This window comes from Vombatus ursinus, unplaced genomic scaffold, assembly GCF_900497805.2.
Source record: "Vombatus ursinus unplaced genomic scaffold, bare-nosed wombat genome assembly UNPS02009205.1, whole genome shotgun sequence".
Classification (NCBI taxonomy): domain Eukaryota; kingdom Metazoa; phylum Chordata; class Mammalia; order Diprotodontia; family Vombatidae; genus Vombatus; species Vombatus ursinus.
This window is the reverse complement of record NW_020948983.1, coordinates 56424845-56451447: the sequence shown is the minus strand read 5'-3', so window position 1 is coordinate 56451447 and position 26603 is coordinate 56424845. Positions and strand designations below refer to the sequence as shown.

Below are 26603 nucleotides of genomic sequence, written 5' to 3'. Positions count from 1 at the left end.
AACATCTCCTTCTCGCCTAAAAAAATATATGCTAATTACTTTGAGGAAGATTTTTACGTGTGACATCATACTGCACCCTCCCTTTAGGATCATTCCGCGAAAAATGAGTCCCTGAAGACTAACCTATATTAAAGACTTCAGGATTGTTTAAATAGATTAATTTCACTTGTATTGGATTAGATTGTACGTTTAGAAAATAAATACTGGGTATAGAAATGTTCCGCTCCTCTCTATTGGTTCTGAGCTGGTGTGGGGCGCAGGGGGAGGGATACATATAATTGTAAGTCGGTTCTTTGTATTTCCTTTTCCTGCGGGAGTCATCGGGCGGAGAGGAGCGTGGCTCTTACTCTCCGGTGCCCGCCATGGTGAGTGAACCTCTTGCAGGGGGCATCTCCCACACAGAGAATCTAGGGTGGGAAACCTGGGGCCCGGGACGGCGGAATCCATATGAAAGGAAGGAGAGAGAGAAAAGCTAGAGCCCTGGAGAAAGCCGCATCTAGTGTGGGATGGGTGGTGTGGCGAAAGGGCAGCCATCTTAGAAGCAACGTGTGTTTGTGGGAACGGGCAAAAAAGTCGGAGGCCTGCCAGGACGTGCGATCTCTGCGTTTACACAGGAGGAGAGCGACGGCTAATTGCTGGGCTGCGGAGCCCCTGGGCTTCAGAGCGGCCCAGATCCGGTAAAGCGCATTTAGTGGAGCTTAGGGCCGGGCCCCACGTTGGAATGAACGTGAGAAAAAGAGAGGTTGCTTTAGGCCTTCCTGTACTTTAAAAGTGTTGATGTCACATGGCCTTGAATGTTCACGAGGCTTTTTTGTTTGAAACCAACGTCTTGTAACTTAGAAGTGCTCTAAGGTCTATAGTATAATTGGTTGATTTCAGTAACTGTAGTTAAATATGGCAGGGCATTTTGATCTCTTAATCGAAAGAAAACTACAGTGTATATGTAGTTAATATTTCTAAACTTAGAGGAACCAGGTCCAGAGCAGGTTTACTTACCTCACTTGTATTGAATGAATGAATCCTTAATGAGAGGGATTGGGGCATCATTTTGATTGCATCAGAATCTTAGCTAACATTTACTCGTGCTTGTTTGTTAGATTGTTTTGAAGATTTTATGTTCGACTGGTTCCATTTAAGTCTCTTTAATGAGGTCTTTGGAAACATTAAAAATCTATGTTAAATTTTGCCTGGGAAGACTTATCATTGCTATGATGTCGTAATTTGCGTCTTACTTAAGCATTCAGTGACAGTTGCCTGCTGTCAGTAAGCTGACGCTTTCTGGGTGATGAGTACTTGTAACTGAGCAATGTTCGTGGGATTCTTAGAAACAAAAAAATAGATGATTTTTTCCCTAATAATGTGGCTTATAAGTGCTTGTTGTTCTTTCTTTCCCAGGCTTGTGTACGTCCCTTGATATCGGTGTACTCCGAAAAGGGGGAAGTATCTGGCAAAAATGTTACCTTGCCTGCTGTCTTTAAGGCTCCTATTCGTCCAGATATTGTGAATTTTGTTCATACCAACTTGAGAAAAAATAACCGGCAACCTTATGCTGTCAGTGAATTAGCAGGTATGGCCACTTATACTTGTAACTTAGATTTTGATTTTAAAAAGAAACCACCCATATTTTAATTGAGTCTGTAATTATAATTTTGAGTGAGTTGTCTGAGGTGTGGCTCCAAAGGGAAATTGTTTAATGCTACACAGATATGATGAGATTTCCACTTCATTGGTCCGTGTTTCTGAACCAAATGATTTTTATGGAAGTTCTGATAGTGTGTAGTACATGCATTCAGCTAGGGTGCTTATGAAAAATTAAATCTCACTAGCCCTCTTCTTACCCCATTTTTTATTTTTCAGGTCATCAGACCAGTGCTGAGTCTTGGGGCACTGGCAGAGCTGTTGCTCGAATTCCTCGAGTTCGAGGTGGAGGGACTCACCGCTCTGGCCAGGGTGCTTTTGGAAATGTATCCTTATTCTTCATTTTTGTTTCCTAAACATGATATTATGAAGTTAGTGATTATTGATTACTTTGATGTGTTTTGTGGTCATTCATGTATGACCTATGCTATTCCCTATAGCAATCCTATGGTGATAGTGATACCATATGAGGTGGGTAGTGAACTTAATTGCTAATGTATATATGCCTATAAAGCATCTCTCCAGGACTTTGCATATTTAGTAAACGCTTAATATTCTTAAAGGAGGGTGGCTGCCACATAAAGAAAATTAGCTTGCTATGATGCTGTAATTTGCGCCTTACTCTGTTTTCAGTGACAGTTGCCTGCTGTCAGTAAGCTGGTACAGAAGGTTGCTGAAAAAGTTTCTCTGAGCAAGACCTAAGTAGAAACTTTATGAATTTTTTAAATGGCAAATTGGATTCTTGACTGGAAAAATAGATGTGCCGAGGAGGTCGAATGTTTGCTCCTACCAAGACTTGGCGCCGTTGGCATCGCAGAGTGAACACAACTCAAAAACGTTATGCCATCTGCTCTGCTTTGGCAGCCTCTGCCCTCCCAGCACTGGTCATGTCAAAAGGTATGTTTAGTTAGGATGGTTTGAATGAAGGACACTTATGCTGTTGAAATACAGGAAATATTCTCAATATTTGGGGCATCCAAATAATACACTTTAGTGAAATAGATTCACAAATAGGTTTGGTGAAATATTGGAAGTAAATTTAATTCCAGTCCTACCTTTGTCATCAACTGGCTTTGCGTATGACTTTGGACATTAACTGGGTTGTGTTCTTCATTATTTAGGAATCTTGACTGCATTTATTGATTCTGTTAGTGTACCTTGGTCCGTATTATTCTTTTACAGTGCCACCAGCAGCCTACATCTGATAATTGACAGATGTGCAAGTTAACTTGTGTGTCTCTTGTGGCTGGCTTTACATGGTCAGGAAATTTTTCTTGAACTTGTTTTTCTATGAAATATGGACAAGTATAACTAAAATAATTTATTTTACTCAGGTCATCGAATTGAAGAGGTCCCAGAACTTCCTCTGGTAGTTGAAGATAAAGTGGAGGGGTATAAGAAGACCAAGGAAGCAGTGTTGCTGCTTAAGAAGCTGAAGGCATGGAATGACATAAAAAAGGTGAATTAAAAGTGAAAGTGTCTGCTTTCAAAGAGCTTACTTTGTATCAGGAAAGAGAACATAAAGAATAAGAAACAATTTTGGAAGGAAGGGAATTAGTAGCTGGGGGGTGAATTGGGAAAGATTTCCTATGGGGAGTTGGTTTTTTAGTCTTGAAGGAAGTAAAGGATCCTCTCATGAAAGTGAAAGGAGTAATTCCAGGTATGAAAAGTGGCCAGTGCAAAGCATATAGAGGGGAATAGAGTGTCATGCATGAAGAGTAGCACCCAAGGTCAGTTTGGCTGGACCTGAGAGGGGAAATAAGTTGAAATTGGAAAGATGGGTTTGGCCTTCAGGAGTCCAGTGGGCTCACATCAGAGTAAAATTTAGTCTGTTTTGCCTTCAGATATTACAGCCTTGTAATGATGAGATTCCACTTCATGGTCCGTGTTTCTGAAACAACATGATTTTGTGGAAGTTCTGATGTTTGGTAGCCTGTATGTAGTTACATTGGGAAGAATTTAAATCTGATTTTCTTCAGATTAAGAATTATTACTTAGCATTATTTAAAATGTGAAATTTTACAATAAGATGCCTCTTGACTTTTTTTTTTTATTTAAGGTCTATGCTTCTCAGCGTATGCGAGCTGGTAAGGGTAAAATGAGAAACCGTCGTAGGATCCAGCGTCGGGGACCTTGTATCATCTATAATGAAGACAATGGTATCATCAAGGCATTCAGAAACATTCCTGGTAACTTTTTTCCCTAATATGCTTCAATACATTAAGAATTTAATGGTTTCATCAGTGTGAGCACTCTGCCTCTGATCCAAATTGTAGCTGAAAAATTTACTGGCTTGCAGGCAACCTTCTGATGGGCTTCTTGAACTTAGCCACATTTGAAAGTCTTTTTCTGCCTGAGTATAAGTGGCCAGAACTTAAGGTCTACTAGGATAACCTTTAAGAGTTATAGTCACATTACAGTTGGACTTAGAAGGTTTTTTTCTCTGAATATAGAAAACAGCCTTGTAAAGATGCGATTCTGATTTCATAGTCTATTTATGAAATACCTGATTCTGTTGGACGTTATGATACTTTGTTGATGTACTATAACTGCATTGGAAAGAATTTCATTTGTGATGTATTATGCTTCAGTGTAACAGTTGTTTGTATTTAAATGCCTTTGTTTATCTGGCAAAAAAGGCAGGTGGAATAGCTATTTATACTTTGCTTTACCTTATAGGTATTACTCTTCTTAATGTGAGTAAATTGAATCTTTTGAGACTTGCTCCTGGTGGGCATGTGGGGCGTTTCTGTATTTGGACTGAGAGTGCTTTCCGAAAGCTGGATGACCTGTATGGTACATGGCGAAGGCCTGCTACCCTGAAGAGTCACTACAAGTAAGTGTTTTCTAAGTTGAACTGTTTAATATTACTGAAATAATATTAGAAATGATGAGATTCCACTTCATTGGTCCGTGTTTCTGAAGCCTGTGATTTTAGTAGTGGAGGTTCTGATTCTGGTCTTTTAATGGTGAAACTTAGAACAGAATTTTTCAGATTTTCATTTTGAACATAAAGCACCCTGATTCTCATAAGAAACATCCTGAATTTTTCTCTTTTCAGTCTTCCCATGCACAAGATGACCAACACAGACCTTACCAGGATTTTGAAAAGCCCAGAGATCCGGAGGGCCCTCCGTGCACCACGGTAAATTAACAGTTAATTGGCATTATAAGATTTCCAGAGCTTAGAATATGATGTCTCTAAAGTATGTTAATACAAAATATATCTGCTACTTTATAGCAAAAAGATTCATCGACGAGTACTCAAGAAGAACCCGCTGAAGAACTTGAGAATCATGGTGAAACTGAACCCATATGCCAAGACAATGCGCCGGAATACAATTCTACGCCAGGCTAAAAATGTCAGTAATGCGAATTCTGTACTGGTTTTCTTCTTTCATTGAGTTTTTTGGTTTCCTTATTTTCTTCTTCTCAATCCTTTGCAGCGGAGAATCAGAGAAAATAAAAGAGCTGCTGCACTAAAGAAGATTATGGAGGCAAAGAAGGCAGTAGATGAGAAGAAGAAGAAGAAGCTTGCAGGAGCAAAGAAGGTTCCAGGGCAGAAGAAACCAGCAGAAAAGAAGCTTGGTGAAAAGAAACCTCCAGCAGCAAAGAAGCCTGCAGCTGAAAAGAAACCTGCTGCACAAAAAAAACCTGCAGCTGAAAAGAAGCCTGCTGCATAAACTCAGCATATCAGTTTATCCTTTGGGCCACAATTCATTATGTCAATGTTGTGAATTTCTAAAGAATAAATATTCAAAGTGGCTTTGGAAAAAAAAAAATTTTTTTTTTTTTTTTTTTTTTTTTGGAAAAAATATTTTTTTGAAAGTATTTAATTTTCACAAATGCAAGTTTTCAAAAGCTTCCTTTATTTTACAACAAAGCTTAAATTAACCTGGTTGCTTAATAGGTAGTGCTATAATTGGGCCTTGAATTCAAGACATTTGTCAAATACTAGATGCTGGCTGCTATACCACTTAAAACATTTAACTATGTATAGGCCCTAAAAGTTTTGATATGGTTATAAGCTGGGTAGATGCTTAGAAAAGAAGTGGAGAATTTGATATTTTAACCACTCAGTCACTTGGAAATTAAGGGCCCACTCAATAGTAAGCCTAAGCTGGGGTGGGGGACAGACAATAAGTGAGAGATAGCAGGGAGGGTTGAGGGCAGCAGCACTGGGCCTGCAGTCAGGAAGACTCATCTCCCGAGTTCAAATCTGGCCTCAAACACTAGCTGAGTGACCCAGGGTGAATCACTTCACCCTTGTTTGCCCCATTTTCCTTATTTGTAAAATGAGCTGAAGGAACTGGCAAACCCCTCCAGTATCTCTGCCAAGAAAACCCCAAATGGGGTCACGAAGAATCTGACACAAGTACAGGGAGGGGTGTAGAACAACCAGTGGAAATGCTCGGGAATTGGAGGGTTGTACAAGGAACAGTATGGAAGTCTGGCCCTAGGGAGCAAAATAGAAGTGGGGCAGCAGCCTCACTAATGGCCTTGCCGCCACTAGGGGGCTCCCTTGTGAGGGGTCAGCCTGGTGAGTAGGCCCTGCGTTACCGAGGGTGAGGTTACAGAGGGCCTTGGGAGCTCAGGCGGACCCCGGGCTAAAAGTCACAGTCTCTTAGCATGTGCCTGAGGGTGGAAGGCCGCCCTGGGGCTGGCTACCTTTAGTCTAGAGTAAGCTATAGTCCAGAATGATTCTAGGCCCAAACTCTCCATGCAGCTGGGGTGGGGCAGGGGAAGTGGCGGCTTCTCACTGGAATTCAAAACCGGGAAAACTCGCCACGCCTCTTAGAAATCACTTCCGGTGGCTACGCTAGGAGCCCTCAGGGTGAGCCGGAAGTGATTCACCCGCCCTCTTCTAAGATGTCCGCGTGCCCGGCCTCTTCCGCATGGGGCTTCTGTAGTCAAACGGCAACCCCACGGGCTCGGCCTGAGAGAGGTAGGCGCGGCGAAGGCGTCGAGCAGGCAAGATGCTGAGCCGGCTGCAGGAGCTCCGCAAGGAGGAAGAGACGCTGCTGCGGGTGAAGGCGGCGCTGCACGACCAGCTCAATCGGCTCAAGGTGACTCCGCCACCGGCGACCCCGAGGCCCCGGGGCCCTGGGGCGGGACCCGGCGGGGCGGGGCCCCTCAAGGGGCCGCCCCCTGGAGGGAGGGGAGGGAAACCGAGCCGAGGCGAGCAGCCACGCCCCTCTCCGGCCCTGGACCCTAAAAAGGCCGTCTTGAAGGACTCTTAACCCTAAAGCTTCTGGGGCCCAGGGGTAAAATCGGGGGATCCTGGAACTCTGCAGCGAGCATTGATGGAGCACACGTAAGCACTGTGGAGAGCCGGGGATGCAAACACTGACCGATAAACGGTACCTGCCCTGGGGCGGGGGTGACGGCAGGATGTACACGGATAAGTAAATTTAAAATAGGTAAAAAGTAAACGTAAATGATGTTCTCCCGGAGGAAGCCTCTTCTTCTCTTTCAGCCTCATTTCCTTTCCTGTCAGGGGTGGGAGGTGTCAGGATGGTGCGGCCCTTTGACCGAGTCCAACTTTGACCGAACAAATCCTTTTATTAAGGGGATTTATTCAGTGAAGTTTGGATTCAGTCAGAGGGCCGCCCTTGAGGACGTAGAGGGCCACATGTGGCCTCGAGGCCGCAGGTCCCCCACCCCGGGTGGACGGATCTCTAAGTGATCTGAGAAGATCTCAGTACTTGCTATCAAGAAACGTATAATCCAGTATGGGATGTAAGGAACACTAACTCTATTAGTATTGGCCATAATGCAATCACTCCCTCAGGTGGTATTAAAGAATAGTTTAGAACTCAAAAGAGGGAGAAATTTCTCACTGCAGGATTATTGAAAATTTCATGGAAAAGATGCATTGGAATCAGATCTTGAGGGATGAATAAGATTTCAGCAGATGAGATGGTAAAACAGGCCAATTTGGCTGTAATGTAGGATGTTTAAAGAACCCTAATGTGAGATGTCTGGATTGGTAAATTAGGATCAGATCTTATCATCTCAGAAAGAACCTCTGGGCTCAGGGAAGATACCAGATGAAGGTTACTTCATTTCTCACCTTTAATGCTTTTTTCCTTCATCCAACTTTCCCACCTCTCAACTCACTTTCTTGATGCCTTATCAATATAGACCACAGAGATCGCACTAGTCTGAACTTTGGGGGTTTTTTTGTCTATGTAATTTGGTAGTTATCTTTTCCTGTGTTCGTGTCTTAGCTCTCCCCTCCTTGCTCCATTGTTTCACAAGGACTTGCGTCATACTTCTGTGTACTTTCAGTTGTTTGATGGTAAATGGTGATTATTAATGAAAGGCAGCCTGGGCTAGTCAAAGAGTAAGAGGATTCAGGTTTGAAGGCTAATGTTGGTCCTTAGTAATTCAAGTTGCTTAATCTCTTGGGGGACCTGTTTCCTCATCTGTAAAAAGAGTGAGTTGTAGTAGATTATCTCAGAAGGTTCCTTCCAATTCTAAGTCGTCTGCTCCTCTAACATCCATCACCCATGTTCTTTCCAGTGTGCCCTCCTACACCTGCCAACACAAAAGCCATCTCTTCTTTGTGGTTCCTAGCTACCTTGATCCAAGACTGGTCAGGCAAAATTTTAACCGGCTAGGAGGAAGAGACCTCGGTCTCTGTTCCCCTTGGGGGTATTTGGGCTTGGTAGTAGCAGTTGACTTAAAGTAAGCTCAGCTGGAGAAGGGGCACTTTTCTTCTCAGGTTGAACAGTTTGAATTGCCCAGGAGAACACAAAGAGGAGAGGGCTTCCCTTGCCCTCTTCCTTGTAAGGACAGTGCATGTCAGGAGCTCCTCTTCCCACCCCCTGCTGGTAGCAGAGAGCAATCACAAGACTGTATTTCATTTCCCCTCCCTTAGAATACAGTGTGAGCTTTGTTCGTTCCTCTTCATTGCAAATATAGTGGAAGGCAAAATGACCCAGTTGTCTCATGTTTTAGGTTGAAGAGCTGGCCCTTCAATCAATTATTAGCTCCAGAGAAGGGGAAGGGATGACCCATTCTTCACCTCTAACAGAGGAACCAGAAAATGTAAGCATAAGCAAATGTGGGGCTATGGAAAAACTGAAATTCAGAGTTAATGGTATAATTTTCTGCCTTTTGGTAATAAAAACCAGTATAAAATCCCATTTTTGAGACTGAGGGACTTTAGAAAGTTATGAGAAATTTCATTAATTGCTTAGGTTAGTAAACCAGTTAGTTTGTCATTTGCTTTCAGCCCTTTCACAAACAGTTTTCACCATTTTTTTTTTGTTTGATTACTCCCCTCTGTTCATCTGTTGTGTCAGTTATTCTGGTAATTCCAGGCATATTGTTGAGGAAGAATATAATTTGTCATGTGTCAAAGCTGTTGCTACTTTGGGAATGTTACCTACACACTGTAATAAACATGCTTGAAAGAGTTACCAGAATCAGTAACTTGGGGGAGCTAATGCTAAGGGTGCTTTATTTACCAGGCCATTCTTTGGACAGCAATCCATAGCTTCAGGATAGGACAAAAATGGGTTCTTGTCCTTAATGTGACCCGCTCCCATCAAATGACCTGAGGTAATCATTCAGCAAGCATTTATTAAGAAGTCGTTATGTATCAGGCCCTGGGACGTTTTGCTGGAATCATCTGTTCCTTCTGTAATAAAATATGTGAATTAATGACTACCCTAAGGGAATGCTATATGGGTTTAATAAACTTCAAACCATTCAGAAATAAGGCTCAGTCAGCCTTAGTCTGCCTCCTGTCACTTAGCCTACCAAAAGACTCATGTTTGTACTGCAATTAATGAAAACATTTAATCTGAAAGCATTTGAGGAAACCTAGGGATGTGACTATACTATGAGTTAGATTTAGCTTTAGTTTTAAGACCTGGCATTTTTTAAGTGTTTGGTTGCTTAAAAAATATTAATGTGTGATTTCTTTGGCCCCATCAGATCTTGGTGCAGGTAGATAATGAAACTTCCATCAATCAAACTGAATTACAGCTAAGCACAAGAAACCATGCTCAAGAAGAGGAGGAGGAAGAGGAAGAATCTGATTCCTAAAGGAGAAAGGGAAAAATCAGAATTATTTATCTAAGTTAATTTAAGATTCATGAACTTTCTCTGTTCAAAGAAACCATTCTAATACAATCATTATGGCCTGCTAACAGTGAATGAAAAACTCTCAAAAAATGCACAACTAAAATGACACCATAGCCCACTGAAGCTTCATATAAGCTAGTCAAATTAGATACATATACATACTAGAGGTAAAATTCCATGTGACATTCTATTGAAATACTCATGTATTTGCAACCAGAAAAGTTTAAATGTAATCCAGCCTTTCATATTTTTCTAATATATATTGGCAAGTAAAGACATACCATTTAACTCCCTTATGCACAGAGCAAGGCCACGTTCTAAGTTCTAGAATCTAGTAGATGGAAAGGTAAAGAAGAGATATAATGGGATTCAGCTTCTCATATAGAGAGGGTAAGCTATTTTAATGGCACTCTGAGGAACATAGAAGTACATGAGAAGTTGCTTGGTGTGGTTGTGAGCATATCTTAATTTGAGTTGCCACATTGTGGTAAAATGTGGTCAGTCAATTTTAGATAAAAAATGCTGTCTACAGGATACCAAAGGAGAAGAGCCAAACCATGTTCTTGTAGAATACATATTATAATAATAAAATTTAATTGTTTTAAAAATCATTTTTGTTTTTAAGGAAATGTGCCATATTTTTAAAAATGTCTCGGGATATACGTGAGTGGATTTGTTTTTACAATAAAAAGAAAATGGCTGAAGAAATAGGACATGTAAAAACTTCTCATTTGTGATCAAGATTCATTTCTATGCTCTTTCCCTTCTCACACAGGATAAGGCTAATTTAGTTGTTCAAATTTGCACAGTACAAGTAACAAAACATAGCAGCCCCAAACACAGAAAAAACAACAGGTATTCTTGTGCAGTTTTCAACTGTGCCAAAAACAACTACACATGATTTAAAAATCAAGCCTTCAATAAATTAGAAATAAGAATCAGAAACTGAAACACATATTTCTTTGAAAATATTATCTAGTGTTCACTTTTTTAAAAAGTGATTTTCTATTCACTTTAGTCAATATAGTGTCATTAATAATTTCCAGGACAGAGAGAAGTTTTGGATAAGTTCTAAATGTTGGCATATATGGGAACGCAAACTAGGAAGATTGCAACAGAGAAGTGCTTAAGGGTATAATTATTCTTAGGTGCACTAAATGTTATTACTCCTTTGGGGTATGACTAGAAAAAAGTAAAATTAATGAGGGCTGAAACTCATCTTGATTAGTGCTTCAGTGATCAAGATATAAATTATTCCAGTTATGAAACCTGAAAACTGACCAGAATATTTAAGTCAATCATTGATTTAGAGCAAAGTGATAATGCTACAGTAGTGTTATATCTATAGAGAACTATTTTGCCTTTTCTAAAATGAAGCAAGGAATTTAAGCCATGAATGTTTGTCCTTTTTTTAATTGAATCACAAAAATCTCATTCAAGTTCTCACTCTAGCATCTAGTAGGTCAGGGATCAGCATACCAGAAGATATTTCCCAGATTCTTTTTTTTCATCTGATAAGGCAAAAGTCCCCTTTGTCAAATGTTTTTATTGGCTATGTAGTCTTGCTCTAGCAAAGAAGAAAATGAGGGAGGAAGTTCAGGCAACGTCTGTCAAGTTTACATGCAGTAAAAGCCCAAACTCAACCATTAAAAGAATCATTAAAAACCTTAAAAGGTATAAATTGCCAGGAATGTAGAAGTCATTTGTCTTTTGATGACTTAGAGCTATAATATAAAATTCAGCTTGCTCACCTGTGAAGAGCATTAGCACAACACAATACATACAACCTTTTAGTGCCATGAGCATGAATTTTAGAAACCAATTCCTTCATTTTTATGAGACTGTTCCCAAAGTGCTGTAAAAGTAAGTCCTACTGATGCCAGTAAATCATGAAAGGTTTTTGCTAGTTATTTCAAAAATATCTCATTTCTTTAAGTTGGTAATCCCAAATAAAAAGTGGGATGGGAATTAGGTGCAAGTAAGAAAGACTATCCTATGTACTTAAACATGTATCTGAGTATTCTACAGCTATGACTTCCATATAATTAGAAAATGACAAAGGGATACAATGCTGAACAGCCATCACACATAGGCAAACATTTATACTCTTTGGACACTGATGAATCCTAGAAGATATAAGAATACTCCAGCTTAGAAAAATCTGTTACAGCCAGTTAAGCACAGGTGTTAAAATAGGGGAGTGGGGAGACTGTGAAGAATTAAGATTCCCAAGGACCTTCAGATTTGTCTTAAGATTTTTTTTTTTTCAGACCATTACCCTTCACTTTTGGAAAGAAGTAAGTGGGTGTCAAATTGGCTAGGATAACAAGGAAAATAACAAATGCTGGAGGGGCAGTTAGGTGGTGCAGTGGATAGAGCACCAGCCCTGGAGTCAGGAAGACCTGAGTTCAAATACTGCTTCAGACACGCAATACTACCTGTGTGACTCTGGGCAAGTTACTGAAACTTATTGCTTAGCAAAAAAAACAGAAACAAACAAAAAACATGCTGGCAGCAATATGGGAAATCAGGTACACTGATGAACTGTTGATGGAGCTATGAATTAGTTCAACCATTTTGGACAATTTGGAACTATGCCCAAAAAGCTATTAAACTATACATAACCTTTGATTCAGTGATTTACTAGGTCTAAGAATCAAAATTAGAATTAAGAATTACTAGGTCTAGGTCAAAGAACTGGAAACTATGAGAATGCCTATCAATTGGGGAATGGCTGAACAAGTCATGGTATATGATTGTGATGGAATATTGTGCTGTAAACAACAATGAAGATGATGGTTTTGGGAAAACCTGATTAGACTTATATGAACTGATATAAAATGAAGTGTGCAAAAGAACCAGGAAAACAACATACACAGTAACAATGATAACTGTAAAGATAATCAACTTTGAAAGACTTAGTAAATGATCAATACAAATGACCAACTACAATTTCAAAGGACTCATGATGAAACATTCTATCTACCTCCAAATGAGTTGATAGACTCACGAGTGCAGATTGAAGCATATTTTCTTCTTCTTTTTTTTGTACATGGCTAATGTGGAAATTTGACTATACGTATTTGTAATGGATTTTGTTTTTTCTTGCCTTTTCAACAGGTGGGGGAGGGAAGAAGAATGAAATTGAAAATGAAGTTGAACTGAATTAAAAAGAAAACTGGGTGGGAAGGACAAATAGGGTCCTTTCATATTTCAAGAGAAAAGCTATTGAAGATGCTTATTTATAGATAAGGGTGCATGGTGGGAGAGATTTTGAACACTGCTGCAATCATTTTTGATGTGGCTTCTAGACATATAAAATGATAGGAAGGCAACCAAAGGCACGTTAGCCAAAAGCATCAAGCTGCAAGCTGTTTCTTGGTCCAGTATTTCCTTCTTGCAACCCTTCCTATTTTCCACCTACCTTCCCACATAAAAAGGCTCAGCTAGGTTTAAGAAACCAAAATGACCATTTTCCTGTAGAATGATAAAAACATCACTACCTGAGGAAATTTACAAAGAAATCACTACTCTTCAATTCTTTTTTTAAACCTTATGATATATTTATTAGAATAAGAGATTAGATTTGTTAAACATTTGAAAATAAAATGGTTAAAAGGATCTCCATACAATTTTTAGGCACTATACACACAGTTCTCTTACAATATATTCTGTAATTGGATTAGGAGAAAGATAAATCTGATGAACTTTAATGACTTGATCCATTGGTGACATTCAAAAAAAACCCCACTATTTTAGAAATGCCAGTTAAAAATTAAGAGACATACACCACCAAACAACTCTGAATATCCTACAGAGAATATTTTAAAAATAAATATAGAAATATAGCCACAAGTCTCTAAGTCCTCACAGTAGACTGATGAAGCCCTGGCTATTATGGCAATTCGGGGCTCTGACTTGATTTAGGTGAAAACAGCTGGATTCTACACAGAAAGCAAAAAAATTACAACACCATGACATCCACTTTCTAATGCTTGTTTTCATAGCAGCAAAAGCATGCTTCCCATGCACTGCTTGTGAAGGACATTGTAAGGCTCCTCCCTTCCACTTTCAGGAAGACGGTAAAAAGCCTTGAGAGAATGAAGTACCACCAAGTGTCAAAAGATTCCCCACCCCCCCCAAAAAAATCACAAAGCCAGCCAGCTGAGGCTGAAAGAGCAGCGATGCAAAGAATATCCACTGTCATCAAAATTTCACTAACTCAACATCGCACGCTTTTTTAGGGTTCATTAACACAAACAAGAAGCCCCCAATGCAAAGCCAATTCCAAGAGAGTAATCATTATTAAAAAACAAACAAAACAAACAGAATTTGGCACATGCTATGTTCTTCATCCTTCTTCACAGGGTAAAATGCACATCTGAACAGAGACAAGCATGAGAAATAGGACCTAAGGTAGCATCATTTTGCACAATGGGGTAAGGGAGCTGCCTTTCTCCAGCCTCCCAAAGAAACACTTTAGACGCCAGCAGCATGAGTTGGTGTGCTAGGCTGGTTAAGGCCTATGGTGGAGCAGAGCCAGCCTGCAAAATCAACTTCCTCGGCATCAGACCTCTTGATAAAAGCATGAACCTGTATGTGAGAAAATGTGAAGATGCATCATCAGAACATTAAAAGATCTGGTTCAATACATGTAAAAATATATGCAGTATCTCTTTTTGATACAGTAAAGACATGGAAATTAAGGGGGTGTCTGTGACTTGCAGAATGGCTCAACGAACTATGACATATGAATGTAATGAGTTATTTCTGTACCACAAAAAAAAATGAAAGAGATGGTTTCTGAGAAATCTGGAAAGACTTGCAGGAACTGATGCAGAATAAAGTGAGTAGAGCCAGAACAATTTATTCAAAAACAGCACTGTAAAGACAAACAGTTCTAAAAGACTTACGATCAGTGATCAACTTTGATCAATGTAATGAACCACCATGATTCCAAAGGACTAATAATAAAGCATGCTACCCACTTCCTGATAAAAGAGGTGATGGACTCAAGTTGCATAGTAAGACATTTCATTTTTGGACATGGAAATGCAAGGATTTGTTATGTTTAACTATGGATATCTGTTAGAAATACTTTTTTTCTTTCTCTTTATTTAAAGAGAGATCTTTATTAAAGGTGGGATAGAAAGGACATACAGGGAAAAGGGGTATCTCTCCGAAATGAGAACAGAAGGAAATTACAGATAAGCAGGACAGCTTTGAAAAGTACATATTTAAAATAATTATATACTTTAAAAGAAAAGCAAACTCTATGTAACAGAGATTGACAATTTCATGTATAATCTTCTCCTGTTCTTCAATGTATATAGAAATGTCTCATTTTACTTGGTACTTGTTAAGTTCCAAATAAGAAAAACTACATTTAATCAAGAAAAATAAGATTCAAAAGGAATGCAACAGTCAAGATGACGAATTGAGCTTGTTCAAGATTAATAAGGTCTCCCATCCACTTTGGCTGGTTGGGTAATGGCTCAGGAAAGTGAAGGGAGGTACAGCTATGAATGGATCGCTTTAAAAAAAAGCCTATGTATTATAAAACTCCCCACCATCACCAGGAAGTAGATGAGACCATCTTTCAAGTTGCATGTTAACCTTTGACAACCTTTTTTCCTTCAATATTGCCCTTAGAGTTAATTTAATTTGGATTCCACCCTGTATCCAAATATTGAGCAATAGGCACAACACACAATTTGCCCTGGTCCTACATTTCCTTAGGGGTAGTGACAGTATTAGTGAGAAATCTATTAAGATTTTACTTACCATAAGTTGCTTCAAATCAGCTCTCTCTGCTGGGTTTTTTATTAGGCTTAAAAAGAAAAGCAAATGAAAATTATTTCTCTTTGAAGGTGAAAAAAAAATTTACTAGTTTCTATAAAATTAACTCCCAAAGGATAAATTATTAAGCTCAATGTAATGTGCAGTGTGATTATCTTACATAAGTCCTGTAACCCATGACTTACATAAACCCAGAAGCCCATGGGAGAATAACCTAAGATGCTCAGAGGAGAAAAGCCATGGTAGGTTACCACCAGAGAAGCCAAATCTGGGAATCCTATAGAGGAGTATAGTCCAATATTAAAAGCCAAATTCTTTAGGATATACTTTCTAAGAATAAGAAGCCATGTGGTTCCTCCTGTTGGTTCTAATTCTTCTTTACAGCATGACTAATGTGAAAATATGTTTAACAGGAATGTATATATAGAGCCTATATCAGATTGCATGCTGTCTTGGGGAGGAAAGTAAGGAGGGAAGGGGAGAAAATTTAAAACTCAAAAACTTATGGAAGTAAATGCTGAAAACTAAAAATTAATTAATTAAAAAGAATAAGAGGCCAACTTACCATTTATTCACAAAATCTTGAAATTCCAAACTAAAGACTCCACTGGGCAATTTTGGAGGAGGCTGAAAGACATGACAAAACATCAGATCTAACTCTCTAGAGTGGTCCCTGAACTCTCCCACAGGTTAAGTTCTTGCCATATTTATCTCTTCCATCCCCCTTGCCTTATGGCAGGCTTGCCCCTGAGTTATTAACACTAAGGAAGGACACAGTTCAGTCTCCCTGGTTCTTAAGATATACTGTTGGTGTGATGATGCCAAGACTGTCTATCTTGCTGGAATCAGGTACACCACTCCCCATATTTGGTGGGAAGAGGTTTAGCAGTATAATTAATGGTGATTTTGACCTAATTTGTTAATCACTGACAGAAGGGAAGCTAGATTTTCTTCAATGGTTCTAACCATACAAGAAAGAAAGTTTCCTAAAAATATGTGTCTACGTAGGAAAGGGACGTAGTTAATGTAAACAAAAAAGCAATCAAACATTAATTCTACGAGGGGAACGCTTTAGAAGAATGCTACCCAAACACTCCAAAAAAGGGGTCCTTCAAGGAAAGAGCCTTTCCTGATCTCCATGAAGATTATCACGTTCAGACAAGATCTTTGCCCGTTATTGTTTTTAGGAACAACCAAATTGAGACAAGGACTTTACAAACTCTTTCAACAGAAGTAAGCAGGACTAGAATCTTATTATGAGAGATAACAATGTATGCCCTAGGCCATTTCTCCATAACAATAACCAAGGAAGACTTTTCTTTTTCAAATTTCCTAAAATTATCCTAGTTACATCCAATCAAATCCTACAACCTGGCCCCAACCTGCTTCTCAGTCTTATCTCTCACAATTTCTATGGCCAGACAGGTCCACATCTCTCTAGCCTATTCCCTAAAATGCCTTCCCCACCCCCCCCCCTTCTTTCTCTTCTACCTAATCTGTAACCTGACTCTCCTTCAAAGTCCAGCTCACAGGTAGGGAATCTGTGGCACTCGAGGTCCTTGGGTGTGGCCTTTGGACTGAATTCAAGTTTTACAGAACCAATCCTTTTATTAAGGGGATTTGTTCTCCTAAGTTTGGATTCAGTCAAAGGGCTGCATTGAGGACCTAGAGGGTCACATGTGGACTTGAGGCTGCAGGTTCCTCACTCCTGGTAGCTCAAGTCCCACTTACTCCATGAAGTCTTCTCCAACTACTCCTCAAGTGTTCTCTCTCTCCTGTGAACCATTCATTTGCCACTTTCCACACATACTAAATAGCTACAATAATCTTACTCTAATGCCTCACTGTGGCGTGCAAGTGACCTGGGCTGTCTAAGGTTATGCCGGAGTGCATTCTGTTACAGAGTCTGCAAGATGGAAAGGATGAGCTCAGACCGTAATTTCTGTTCAAGGGGCAGTTTAAACATGGATGCTTCATCACCAGATGTCTTGTTAGTTAATAACTTTATTTGGTCATGGCAACAGATAAAATGGACAAAAATACAAAATGCTTATAGTTATAATGAAAGAGTGGTGGAAAAAAGGAAGCAGAGGTTGCTAAGAATCACAAGTATAAGCAAGAAGCTGCTGATAACATGCAATCTTTGTCTAATGCTCAGCAAGGAGTGTTGGTGTACTAGACAGAGTGTTAGACAGACTTGGGACTCAGGAAGACTTCAATCTGAATCCAGCCTCAGACTCTCAGGAGCTGTGTGACCCTGGGGCTCAGTGTCCTCATCTGTAAGTGAACAGGACTCTAGCTCCAACTTTCCTGCCAGCTCTAAATCTATGATCCCAGAACTTAAAGTCAACACACTACTGTACAGATGGGACTATATCCACATCAAATTCTGATTATAAAAGAAATCAGAAGATATAAAGAAGATGCAGCTACTAAATGAGAGGAAAGTTTACAGGTTCTCTTTGGAAAAGTGACTGAAATAGTTGGTTTCATTATGTGGACAAAGGCAATAAGAAACATAAAATGGGACACTCGGGCACTTCACCTTGTAGGGCTCACCACAAACATAAGAAAACATATCACCATGAAGACAACTGCAGGTTATAAATGATTGTTGATTGACCATCTGTTTCAAAGGATGAAGAAGCACAGAAATTCTAGAGTAACTGACCAGATCATTCAAACTAAGTAAATACATACATTTTATCTGTGGTGACTTTAACTCGAAAATGGGAATGTGGGGGCAGCTAGGTGGCGTGGTGGATAGAGTACCATCCCTGAAATCTGGAGGACCTGAGTTCAAATCCACCTCAGACCAAACACTTGACACTTACTAGCTGTGTGACCCTCGGCAAGTCACTTAACCCCAACTGCCTCACCAAAAAAAAAAAAAAAAGGAATGTGGAAGATGAGTTGAAAATATGGATCAGGATCAAGAAATGAAAGAGATTTGCAGATTACTCAGAAATGCTAGTCCTAGATATAATGAAGACTTTCCTAAAGAGTCAAAAAATGTAGGACTTGGAAAGCCCAAAACAATTATAACTGACCCCTAATAAAAATGAAAATGCTTTTATCTTTAAAGGAAAGGAAATGACCAGTTACAGATTCACCATTTATTTCAGAATTACTTGTTTGGATGTTTTTAGATCAACTAGTTACGGCAAAGGATAAAGTAAATTCCAAATAAAAAGATGTCAAGAAGATAATATTGGATATGACTACATCAGTTCCAATGCAACCTGTCTGAATAAGCTGTCTCTAAAAAAAAAAGATATGGGCGGTAAAGACATCAAAAGTTTAACCAATGCAGAACAAAATATAAGGGGGCTGAAAGAAAACAGAAACTACTTCAAACTATTAACTCTTAATTGAGTTGAACCTCAACATGGAGAAATATGGTGGCCAAGGGCCACAACAATAGCTTCAAGTACAAGCTCACTTGTAGAACAACGCAGAGAGGAATACTTAAGACTATTAAGGATGTAAGCTCACCAAAACGGCAAAAAGGACTTCAAGTGAAAATGGAGCCTTCAGAGAAATTCAAATGAAATTTGGCTAACTCATTTCAACAAACACTTACTTATTAATAAATTCACTTACCATCAGCTGCTCTGTTTGGTTTCAACAGGAAGAACATCATGCCTCCCCCACCCAGGATAAGCCCATCACAGAGACTGATTGAATTCTGACACTCAGCACCTCATTAGGCCCCTCACTAGCCTCTCTCCTCTGCCTGGAGGGTTGGAGGATGGAGCCATGAACCCACCCTCCTTCTTTTAGTGGATTATCTTTGCCTTTCCCAAGAAGGGGTAAGCACCAGGATGGTGGAGACTGTCATTCTTCTGGTTTGTATCCCCAGTGCCTGGCACACAGCTGATGCTTAATAAATGTTTACTGACTATTACAAAACATTCATACTAGGAGCAAGACACTGTGTGAGGTGCTGGGGATGCAAAGATGAAAATGAAACAATCCCTACCTTCCATGCACTTAGGTTTTGCTTGAGGAGACAAAATGTAATCTGAGGAGAGGGAGAACAATAACAACTAGAGGTGATCAGGACAGGCTTCACGCCAGAGGCAGTGCCAGAGATAAGCCAGCACTGAGGAAAGACTAGGATTCTGAGAGAGGAGGAGTTGGAAGGTTGACCAGGGAGTAGCTGCGGCCATTGCAGCTAGAAAAGAAGGGGAGTAATTTGAAGAAATAGGGCAGCTAGGTGTCAAGAGTAGACAGAACACTGGGCCTGGAGTCAGGAAGACTCATCTTCCTGAGTTCAAATCTAACTTTGGACACTTACTAACTGTGTGACCCTGGGCAAATCAGTTAATCCTATTTACCTTAGTTTCCTTATCTGTCAAATGAGCTGAAGAAGGAAATGGCAAACCACTCTAGTATCTTTGCCAAGAAAACCCCAAATGACATCACAAAGAGCTGGACACAAATGAAACAACTGAACAATAAATGTTTATTGCTTGATTGAGAAGAAAAATTAAGTCCCAGAGAGATCATATGGTCATATGGCTAGAAAATATATCTAGGCAAGATTGGAACTTAAATGTCTACTGTGACATTTTTTCCACTATATGATCCTCTTTCTTTCAGGCCTGTGGTAGGGCTTTGTGGGACTGGGAACAGAGAGAAGGAGACAAAGAGAAATGTTGGAATCACAGTAGGCACTATTTTGTTTTTTTTAAATGATTGCTAGATTGACAATTCACAGCTAGTAAGAAGTACATTACTCAGGCTAAGGGTTAACTAGGCCCTTTGTTTTCATCCTTTTTTTCCTTCTATATTACCTAACTTTTGGTCATTTAATTGCTCGTTAGCACTTCTGCCAGGAGAACAAAGATATGAGATGTTAAGCATGCTCAGCAAACATAAGGTATTTACAATAAAACATCTAGTCACAAAATGCTCAGTGAGCTAGGGAGAAGGAGACTGTACAGTCAATTTTAACCTTCAGGAAAGTAAAGCAGAAAACTGTTTTGATTCTTATTGCTGAAAACGTCTCTACTAAGACAGATAAGGAATGCCCAATCAGTGACTGATATGTGCCTTCCCTAACTGAGGTTAGTGCCTCAAGGGGATCATTAGAAAGAGGCATCCCTACCACTGCCCAGGCCTGTGGGGAGGTAAGGGATTAGGCTGAAGAGGCACTAGCCTAGGACACACCCAGAAAGTTGCTTTCTGAGAGAAGTTATTATCTCTCTCTCATATTAATAAATTGTTGAATTAAGATCAGGATTTTTTCAGAAGCCTGCAGATTGTTCAGTCTTTGAAGGACACTGATAATGATGAGACCGAATTAACTTTCTTGACAATGTTGTTTAGATCCCACACAAGTGGAGAAGCCCATGGTGCCCTGCTTAAGTCTAGGTGGAGGTAAATTCTTTTCATTAAATTGCCCAAGGCAGGGGGTGATTTGGAAGTAAATGACATGATCAAAGTCATGTCCCTTAGCCTCTCTTTAGAATAGGTGTACCTCTGATTATAATACTCATTCTTTCTCATTATTTATTAACCAGAGTTAATTGGCACCCTCAAAATACCCACCCTTCCAAGGGCATATGAGCTTTGACTGGGTTCCATGAGGGGTCTTTGGCGTTTGAGTGTTACTGACCCCTTTTATTAATAATATGCTAGCATTACTAATAAAATGACTAATTACCCAGAAACTTGCCTCTTGAACCTCTTAAATGTCACATTTCTAAATAAAGTAACTGATACTTATTCCTTTCTTTCTAATTTGTCTCTCTTCTCAAAGTTAAGCACAACTGAATCAATAGTTTTAGCTGGGCAAGAGTTCTATATAACTGAATTTTCACTATTACTACTTTTTTTTTAAGCATCACCCTTGTGAAAAATCACATCGGGCCTGGTAAGAGCTCCATTAGGACTTGAAAGTGGAAAAGGAGGGGCACCTAGGTGGTGCAGTAGATAGAGCACTGGCCCTGAAGTCAGGAGGACCTGAGTCCAAATCCGGCCTCAGATCAAACACTTGACATTTACTAGCTGTGTGACCCTGGGCTTAACCTCAATTGCCTAACCTCACTTAACCTCAATTGCCCAAAAAAAAAAAAAAGGTGGAAAAGGTTGAAGCACTAAGGTAGAAGGAGGGTTTGGGATTCTCTGAAAAATTCAATGAACCAGAATCTACACCCACCTCTCATTAGCACAGTTCATGAATTTCATTTCTTCAGCCTCAGTGTGAGAGCAACCTCCTAGACCAGGGGTAGGGAACGTTTGGCCTGGAGGTCCTCGAGTCAAGTGCAGACTTTCGACTCAATCCAAACTTCACAGAACAAATCCCCTTAATAAAAGGATTTTGTTCTGTAAAACTTGGACTCAGTCAAAAGGCCACACCCAAGGACCTAGAAGGTCACATGTAGCCTGAGGCTGCAGGTTCCCCACCCCTGTCCAAGACATATAGGGAATAGGATGGTCCTGATGTAATCAATAGCTAAGGACTAGAAGATAATGTGATGAGACTGAAAGCTGAAACACTAGTGGTTTGGGGTTTTTTTCCCCATTTGTTGCCCACTTCGCCTGAATGCCTGTCAGGTGCCAGTGCTTATGGTTAAATAAACCAAAAATGACAGGAGTTTGGGAGGGAACATGTATCAATGCTGTCATGGTGCTAGATCAGTTCAAAACCGCTATAGACTCAGACAGAATCACAGAGTAAATGCATTTTAATGTGTATCTACAGCATCTTCCTCCACTAGACAGAAAACATCAGTTCTAGCTCCTTGGAATCTGGTGGTGGAATGGGATATTGTCCAACTGCTATCTCCACCAAAGAAAGCCCCACGCTTCAGCTAGGGGCAGCTAAGTGGTGCAGTGGATAGATAGTGCCAGGCCTGGAGTCAGAAAGACCTGAGTTCAAAACTGGCCTCAGATACATACTAGCTAAGTGACCCCAAGCAAGTCACTAAACCCTGTTTGCCTCAGTTTCCTCATTTGTAAAATGAGCTGGAGAAGGAAATGGCAAACCACTCCAGTATCTTTGCCAAGAAAATCCAAAACGCAGTCACAAAGAGTCAGACAGACCCAAACAACTGAACAACAAAAACTGCTAAACCCAAAGTTCAGCCCATGATGAAATACAGTGTCACTGCAGTGAGAGCATGATTATTAGTCAGGAAGGAGAAAGGAAAGACTAAAGCAGGTGAATAAATCCAAACCGAGGTTGGGGATGAAACCCAGCAAAGAAAGGCAGATATATAGAAGATAGATCAGTCATCATGAACTGTCTCTTCTGTCCAGGGGAGGAAAGAATGGCCAAAAGTAAGAAAGAAACCACTAACCAGTGATTCTAGATTCAAGTTCCCTTTCATCCAAGGGAGCCAGAACTTCCGCATTAAGTTTAAGTTCTTATTGACACATTGGCCTCCATAATTGGACCCTATTCCAGCTAGCCTATCTTTACGAAGCACCTCTGGATAATCTCCTGGAGACTGGTGGGACAGTGCTGAGCACAGCTGGGCTTTACTCTTGGCTCTGCTGTGTGGCCTGGAGAAGCACACTGGGAATCTCTCAGTCTACTCCAGATGATCTATGATTTATAAGACACTACCATTATTGACTAGAGATGTTCTAAAGGCTTCCTATTTGGAAAAGATTCTAGAATTATCGCCAGAGTCTAGTTAGTTCCAAAATAATTATTCATGAACCAGGCCAAGACTGCTGAGTAGAAGAATTTCAGTCTGCCCCAGACATCTCAACAACTCACTATTTACCCAGTAGTTATTTTGTTTTTTGCCCTTATTTTCCCACACTCCAAGACTTTGGAAATCATGCTGTATTTACCTCATTGACTATGTAATCCAGCAGCTCAAAAATAGCCATAGGTGGTCGACTATCCATTCCATAAGCTGCAAATTTTAGAGAAAGAAAAATGGGTTTATCAGATGAAGTCACTTTATCACTGTGTAACAAAACTCCCTGGGTAACATTCCCCTTGATAATAAAGACAAAAGTAAAGGTCAGAATATAGAACATACCTGTCTCAAGGAAAAGATGTCAAGGCAAGAATATGAGGGGGAAAGGACATGGGGATGGGAGGTGCAGAGGGGGTAGCTTGCTATGCAACAGGGGGAAAGACTATTGGTGGACTGAAGACTTCATGGGACAATAGCCCTCTTAGTTCCCAAACAGACTCATCATCGGATCTTCTCATCCAGGACCATTCTCATTAGATGTAGCAGCTCACAGCCACCTGTACTCTCAGGGTCAGATAAACTAGTCTCAACTATGACCTCTTTATGCCTTTCTTGCCATATACAGGCCCCTGTGGGGCTCCTGAAGCACTGCCCTCGTGAAAACAGGGATTATGTCAATCCCATCAGACTGGGAGATCTCAGTATAGCCCTGGGATTTGTTCCTGGTCTGGCAAAAAGTAAATGAAGAAGCTTCTGATGGGACAGAACCTCCCTTAATATCAGGTCCATTTGTGATCTATAAAAAATACTCTTAAGCTATGATGGAGAGCGTTTCACACAGAGTCTCCCAACTACCTGTCCCATAGTCTTGAACTGCACCCTAACCTGGCCTCTGGCGATTGCATCCTCTTACCACAATCTGGCTCTCCCTGTGTTGGAATATACCCGGGGAAGGGGTGGACCCCCTAAGGACTAGATCTGGAAGCAGGAAACTGGGGAAAAATCCTCACTTTGCTGCTTTTCCTACCTATGACCTTGGGAAAGTTACTCCTCTGGGCTTCCGTTTCATCATCATAAAACAACTCTATAAAGCAGTTACAGCAAGTATTGTCATTATCATTTTACTGATGAGGAAACTGAGGCCCCCCCAAAATTAAATGGCTTACCCAAGATGATACAGCTGGGTAAGTGTTCTCAGGCAGAATTTAACTCAGGAGATCTAACTCAAATTCAGTACTCTCTGTTTTGCCGCATTGCCTCATGTGTTCACAAATGAAGGGACTGGAATAGATATCCTTCATGGCTCCTGCCAGGTCTGTGATTCTATGATCGCCTGTCACTGGTGACAGACTTGATGTGATAGGAATATAACTTTTATCTTTGTCTCTCAAACACTGTCTTTGCAGTGACTGCAATGACACCTAGTACATAATAAACATTTAGTATGTTTGCTGTTTTGTCTGAATGAGGCCAAAGCCAGTTAGAGATTCCCTAATTCTGAGCAGCTAGACATTTCTGGGAAACTTACAGCTCAAAGGCCTCCCAGGAGTTCTTGGCCTTGGTGACGTCTCAGGAGCATCTCCCTCCATTGGACAGCCAAACATCAGTTCTAGCTCCTTGGAATCTGGTGGTGGAATGGGATATCGTCCAATTGCCATCTCCACCAAAGAAAGCCCCATGCTCCAGATGTCCGACTGTACTGAGTAGTGAGTTCCTTGGAGTCTTTCTGGCTGTATTAGATGGAGGGGAGAGAGAAACATCATTGTCATCATGAATAATAATATTAATAATTTTATGAAATATCCTAGCCCTAGTGAGAGAAGTGCTAACCCCAGGAACAAAAGACTGCTATTAAGAACTATCTAGGGGCAGCTAGGTGGAGCAACGGATAAAAGCACCAGCTCTGGAGTCCGGGGGACCTGAGTTCAAATCCCATCTCAGACATGTAACACTCACTAGCTATGTGACTATGGGCAAGTCACTTAACCCCAACTGCCTCACCAAAACAAACAAACAAACAAAAAAAACAACTATCTATGTTCACACTACCCCTATTCTCCTCTCTATAGCTAGGTATTTGACTTTTGATTTTTTTTTTTTAAAACTTCCCAGTACCAATTCAGGAAGAGATCTCACTTAAACAAGAAAGACACACAAGTTTCTATGACTGTGTAAAAGGCTGCCTCTATTAACAGGCTCAGTTCAGTCCTTTCTCTGCTACTACCCATTGATGTATTCCTGTTCTGTTCCTCCTTTGATGACCTTCAACATTCTGACCTCTGGCTATCTTCTCAACCTAAAATACTCTGCTCTGCTAGTCCTGATTGGTGCCGCCAACTCTGACTCATTAGTCTTCCTAACCTCAGTGTTCTGATTTGCTCCATTTTGGATCAGCTGACCAGCAGAAAATCTCAGAGCAGCCTTTGACATCGGTCACCTGTCAGATGTGTACCTTGAAAATGGCTTCCCCAGTCCTGGGCATCTGCTTTGCCTTTATAGCACCTCTTTGCCAATGGCCACACCATTTTAAAAGGTAAGAATTATTATGAAGAGTCATGCTGCCTGGGTTTTTCAGATGTATTTGGGTCTCAGAAGTGACAAAGGGGCCTAAAATTCTCTGAAGGGACACTGTATTGCAATGGAAGGAAGACTTTGAATCTTGGCTTCCTCACTGATAAAATAGGGCATAACATCTACTCTACTTAATTCACAGGACTGCTGAAAGAATTAAATAATAAACTGTAGTCCTCCCTCCCCAAAGAAAATGTAAGCTCCTTCAGGGCAAGTACTATTTCACTGTCTTTGCATCTTCAGCATTTAGTACAGTGCCAGGCACATAGTGGGTGCTTAATAAATGCTCACTGAAGGTACTTGGGAAGGTATTTTAAAAGAATACACCACCAGGAGGCAGTGTGGCATAGTAGTGAGTACCAGACTTGAGTCAGGAGACTTGACTTCAAATCTTGCCTCAAAACGCTTGACAGCTGTATCATTGTGAGGATGGGGATAACACCTGAAATACATAGTTGATAGGGATGTCGTAAAGGAAGCACTCTGCAAGCCTTTACATTCTCTTACACAAGCACACAAATTTAAAATGTTTTTTTTTAAATCTAGAAAATAACTTATCTTGACGATTATGCATTTTGATAACACTTTAACTTTTTCCATTAGATTCTCTCACAATTCCCATATGGTATTAGCTATGGTGAGACTGAGAAAATAACCATGAAAATACTGTCATCAAGTAAATGATTAAAAAAAAAAGATTCAATTCTTGGTCAATAAGGGTTTATGAACTGCAGTAATACAGATGAAGTGATGAAGGCCTAAATTAGGGGGGCAGCTGTGAGTGGATAGGTGGAGCCATCTATGAGAGATGTGGGAGAGATCAAAGCAACAAGA

The 26603-nt window shown here is 40.3% G+C and overlaps 3 protein-coding genes and 5 non-coding genes across 8 annotated transcripts in view; 7 read left to right on the top strand and 1 right to left on the bottom strand.

Annotated features, from left to right (window-relative positions):
• Positions 1-298: 298 nt before the first annotated feature.
• On the top strand, positions 299-5404 carry RPL4 (ribosomal protein L4). The gene is made up of 10 exons (XM_027851911.1): positions 299-365; positions 1396-1567; positions 1858-1964; positions 2397-2535; positions 2973-3097; positions 3698-3827; positions 4318-4474; positions 4700-4783; positions 4880-5000; positions 5085-5404. Exons 1-10 carry the CDS (start codon positions 363-365, stop codon positions 5319-5321), a joined length of 1275 nt encoding a protein of 424 aa, XP_027707712.1. The 5' UTR covers positions 299-362; the 3' UTR covers positions 5322-5404.
• Positions 1205-1306, top strand: LOC114035855. Its single transcript, XR_003568271.1, has one exon. It is a non-coding gene; the product is annotated as a small nucleolar RNA SNORD16 (small nucleolar RNA).
• LOC114035851 lies at positions 1702-1774 on the top strand. The gene has a single exon (XR_003568267.1). It is a non-coding gene; the product is annotated as a small nucleolar RNA SNORD18 (small nucleolar RNA).
• LOC114035854 lies at positions 2233-2332 on the top strand. The gene has a single exon (XR_003568270.1). It is a non-coding gene; the product is annotated as a small nucleolar RNA SNORD16 (small nucleolar RNA).
• Positions 3494-3564, top strand: LOC114035852. Its single transcript, XR_003568268.1, has one exon. It is a non-coding gene; the product is annotated as a small nucleolar RNA SNORD18 (small nucleolar RNA).
• LOC114035853 lies at positions 4521-4595 on the top strand. Its single transcript, XR_003568269.1, has one exon. It is a non-coding gene; the product is annotated as a small nucleolar RNA SNORD18 (small nucleolar RNA).
• A 1094-nt stretch (positions 5405-6498) lies between the features above and the next one.
• On the top strand, positions 6499-10346 carry SNAPC5 (small nuclear RNA activating complex polypeptide 5). The gene is made up of 3 exons (XM_027851845.1): positions 6499-6704; positions 8602-8691; positions 9586-10346. The coding sequence occupies exons 1-3, from the start codon at positions 6615-6617 to the stop codon at positions 9694-9696; spliced, it is 291 nt and encodes a 96-aa protein (XP_027707646.1). The 5' UTR covers positions 6499-6614; the 3' UTR covers positions 9697-10346.
• A 3674-nt stretch (positions 10347-14020) lies between these two features.
• Positions 14021-26603, bottom strand: part of MAP2K1 (mitogen-activated protein kinase kinase 1) — a 104053-nt gene continuing 91470 nt past the window's right edge. The window contains exons 7-11 of the mRNA XM_027852039.1: positions 24727-24928; positions 23347-23411; positions 16100-16161; positions 15520-15565; positions 14021-14328 (exon numbers count right to left, since the gene is read on the bottom strand). Of these exons, the coding sequence (XP_027707840.1) occupies positions 14215-14328; positions 15520-15565; positions 16100-16161; positions 23347-23411; positions 24727-24928 (489 nt within the window). The 3' untranslated portion in view covers positions 14021-14214. The remainder of the gene's footprint in view (positions 14329-15519; positions 15566-16099; positions 16162-23346; positions 23412-24726; positions 24929-26603) is intronic.

What these genes read in the sequence shown, in the direction of transcription:
- RPL4 (XM_027851911.1), top strand. An exon ending in GCCAGGGTGCTTTTGGAAAT is followed by an intron (nt 1,965 to 2,396) that starts GTATCCTTATTC and finishes CTGGAAAAATAG; the next exon opens with ATGTGCCGAGGAGGTCGAAT. An exon ending in AGGGCCCTCCGTGCACCACG is followed by an intron (nt 4,784 to 4,879) that starts GTAAATTAACAG and finishes GCTACTTTATAG; the next exon opens with CAAAAAGATTCATCGACGAG.
- SNAPC5 (XM_027851845.1), top strand. Translation starts at nt 6,615, where the DNA reads ATGCTGAGCCGGCTGCAGGAGCTCCGCAAGGAGGAAGAGACGCTGCTG. An exon ending in ACCAGCTCAATCGGCTCAAG is followed by an intron (nt 6,705 to 8,601) that starts GTGACTCCGCCA and finishes CTCATGTTTTAG; the next exon opens with GTTGAAGAGCTGGCCCTTCA. An exon ending in TAACAGAGGAACCAGAAAAT is followed by an intron (nt 8,692 to 9,585) that starts GTAAGCATAAGC and finishes TGGCCCCATCAG; the next exon opens with ATCTTGGTGCAGGTAGATAA.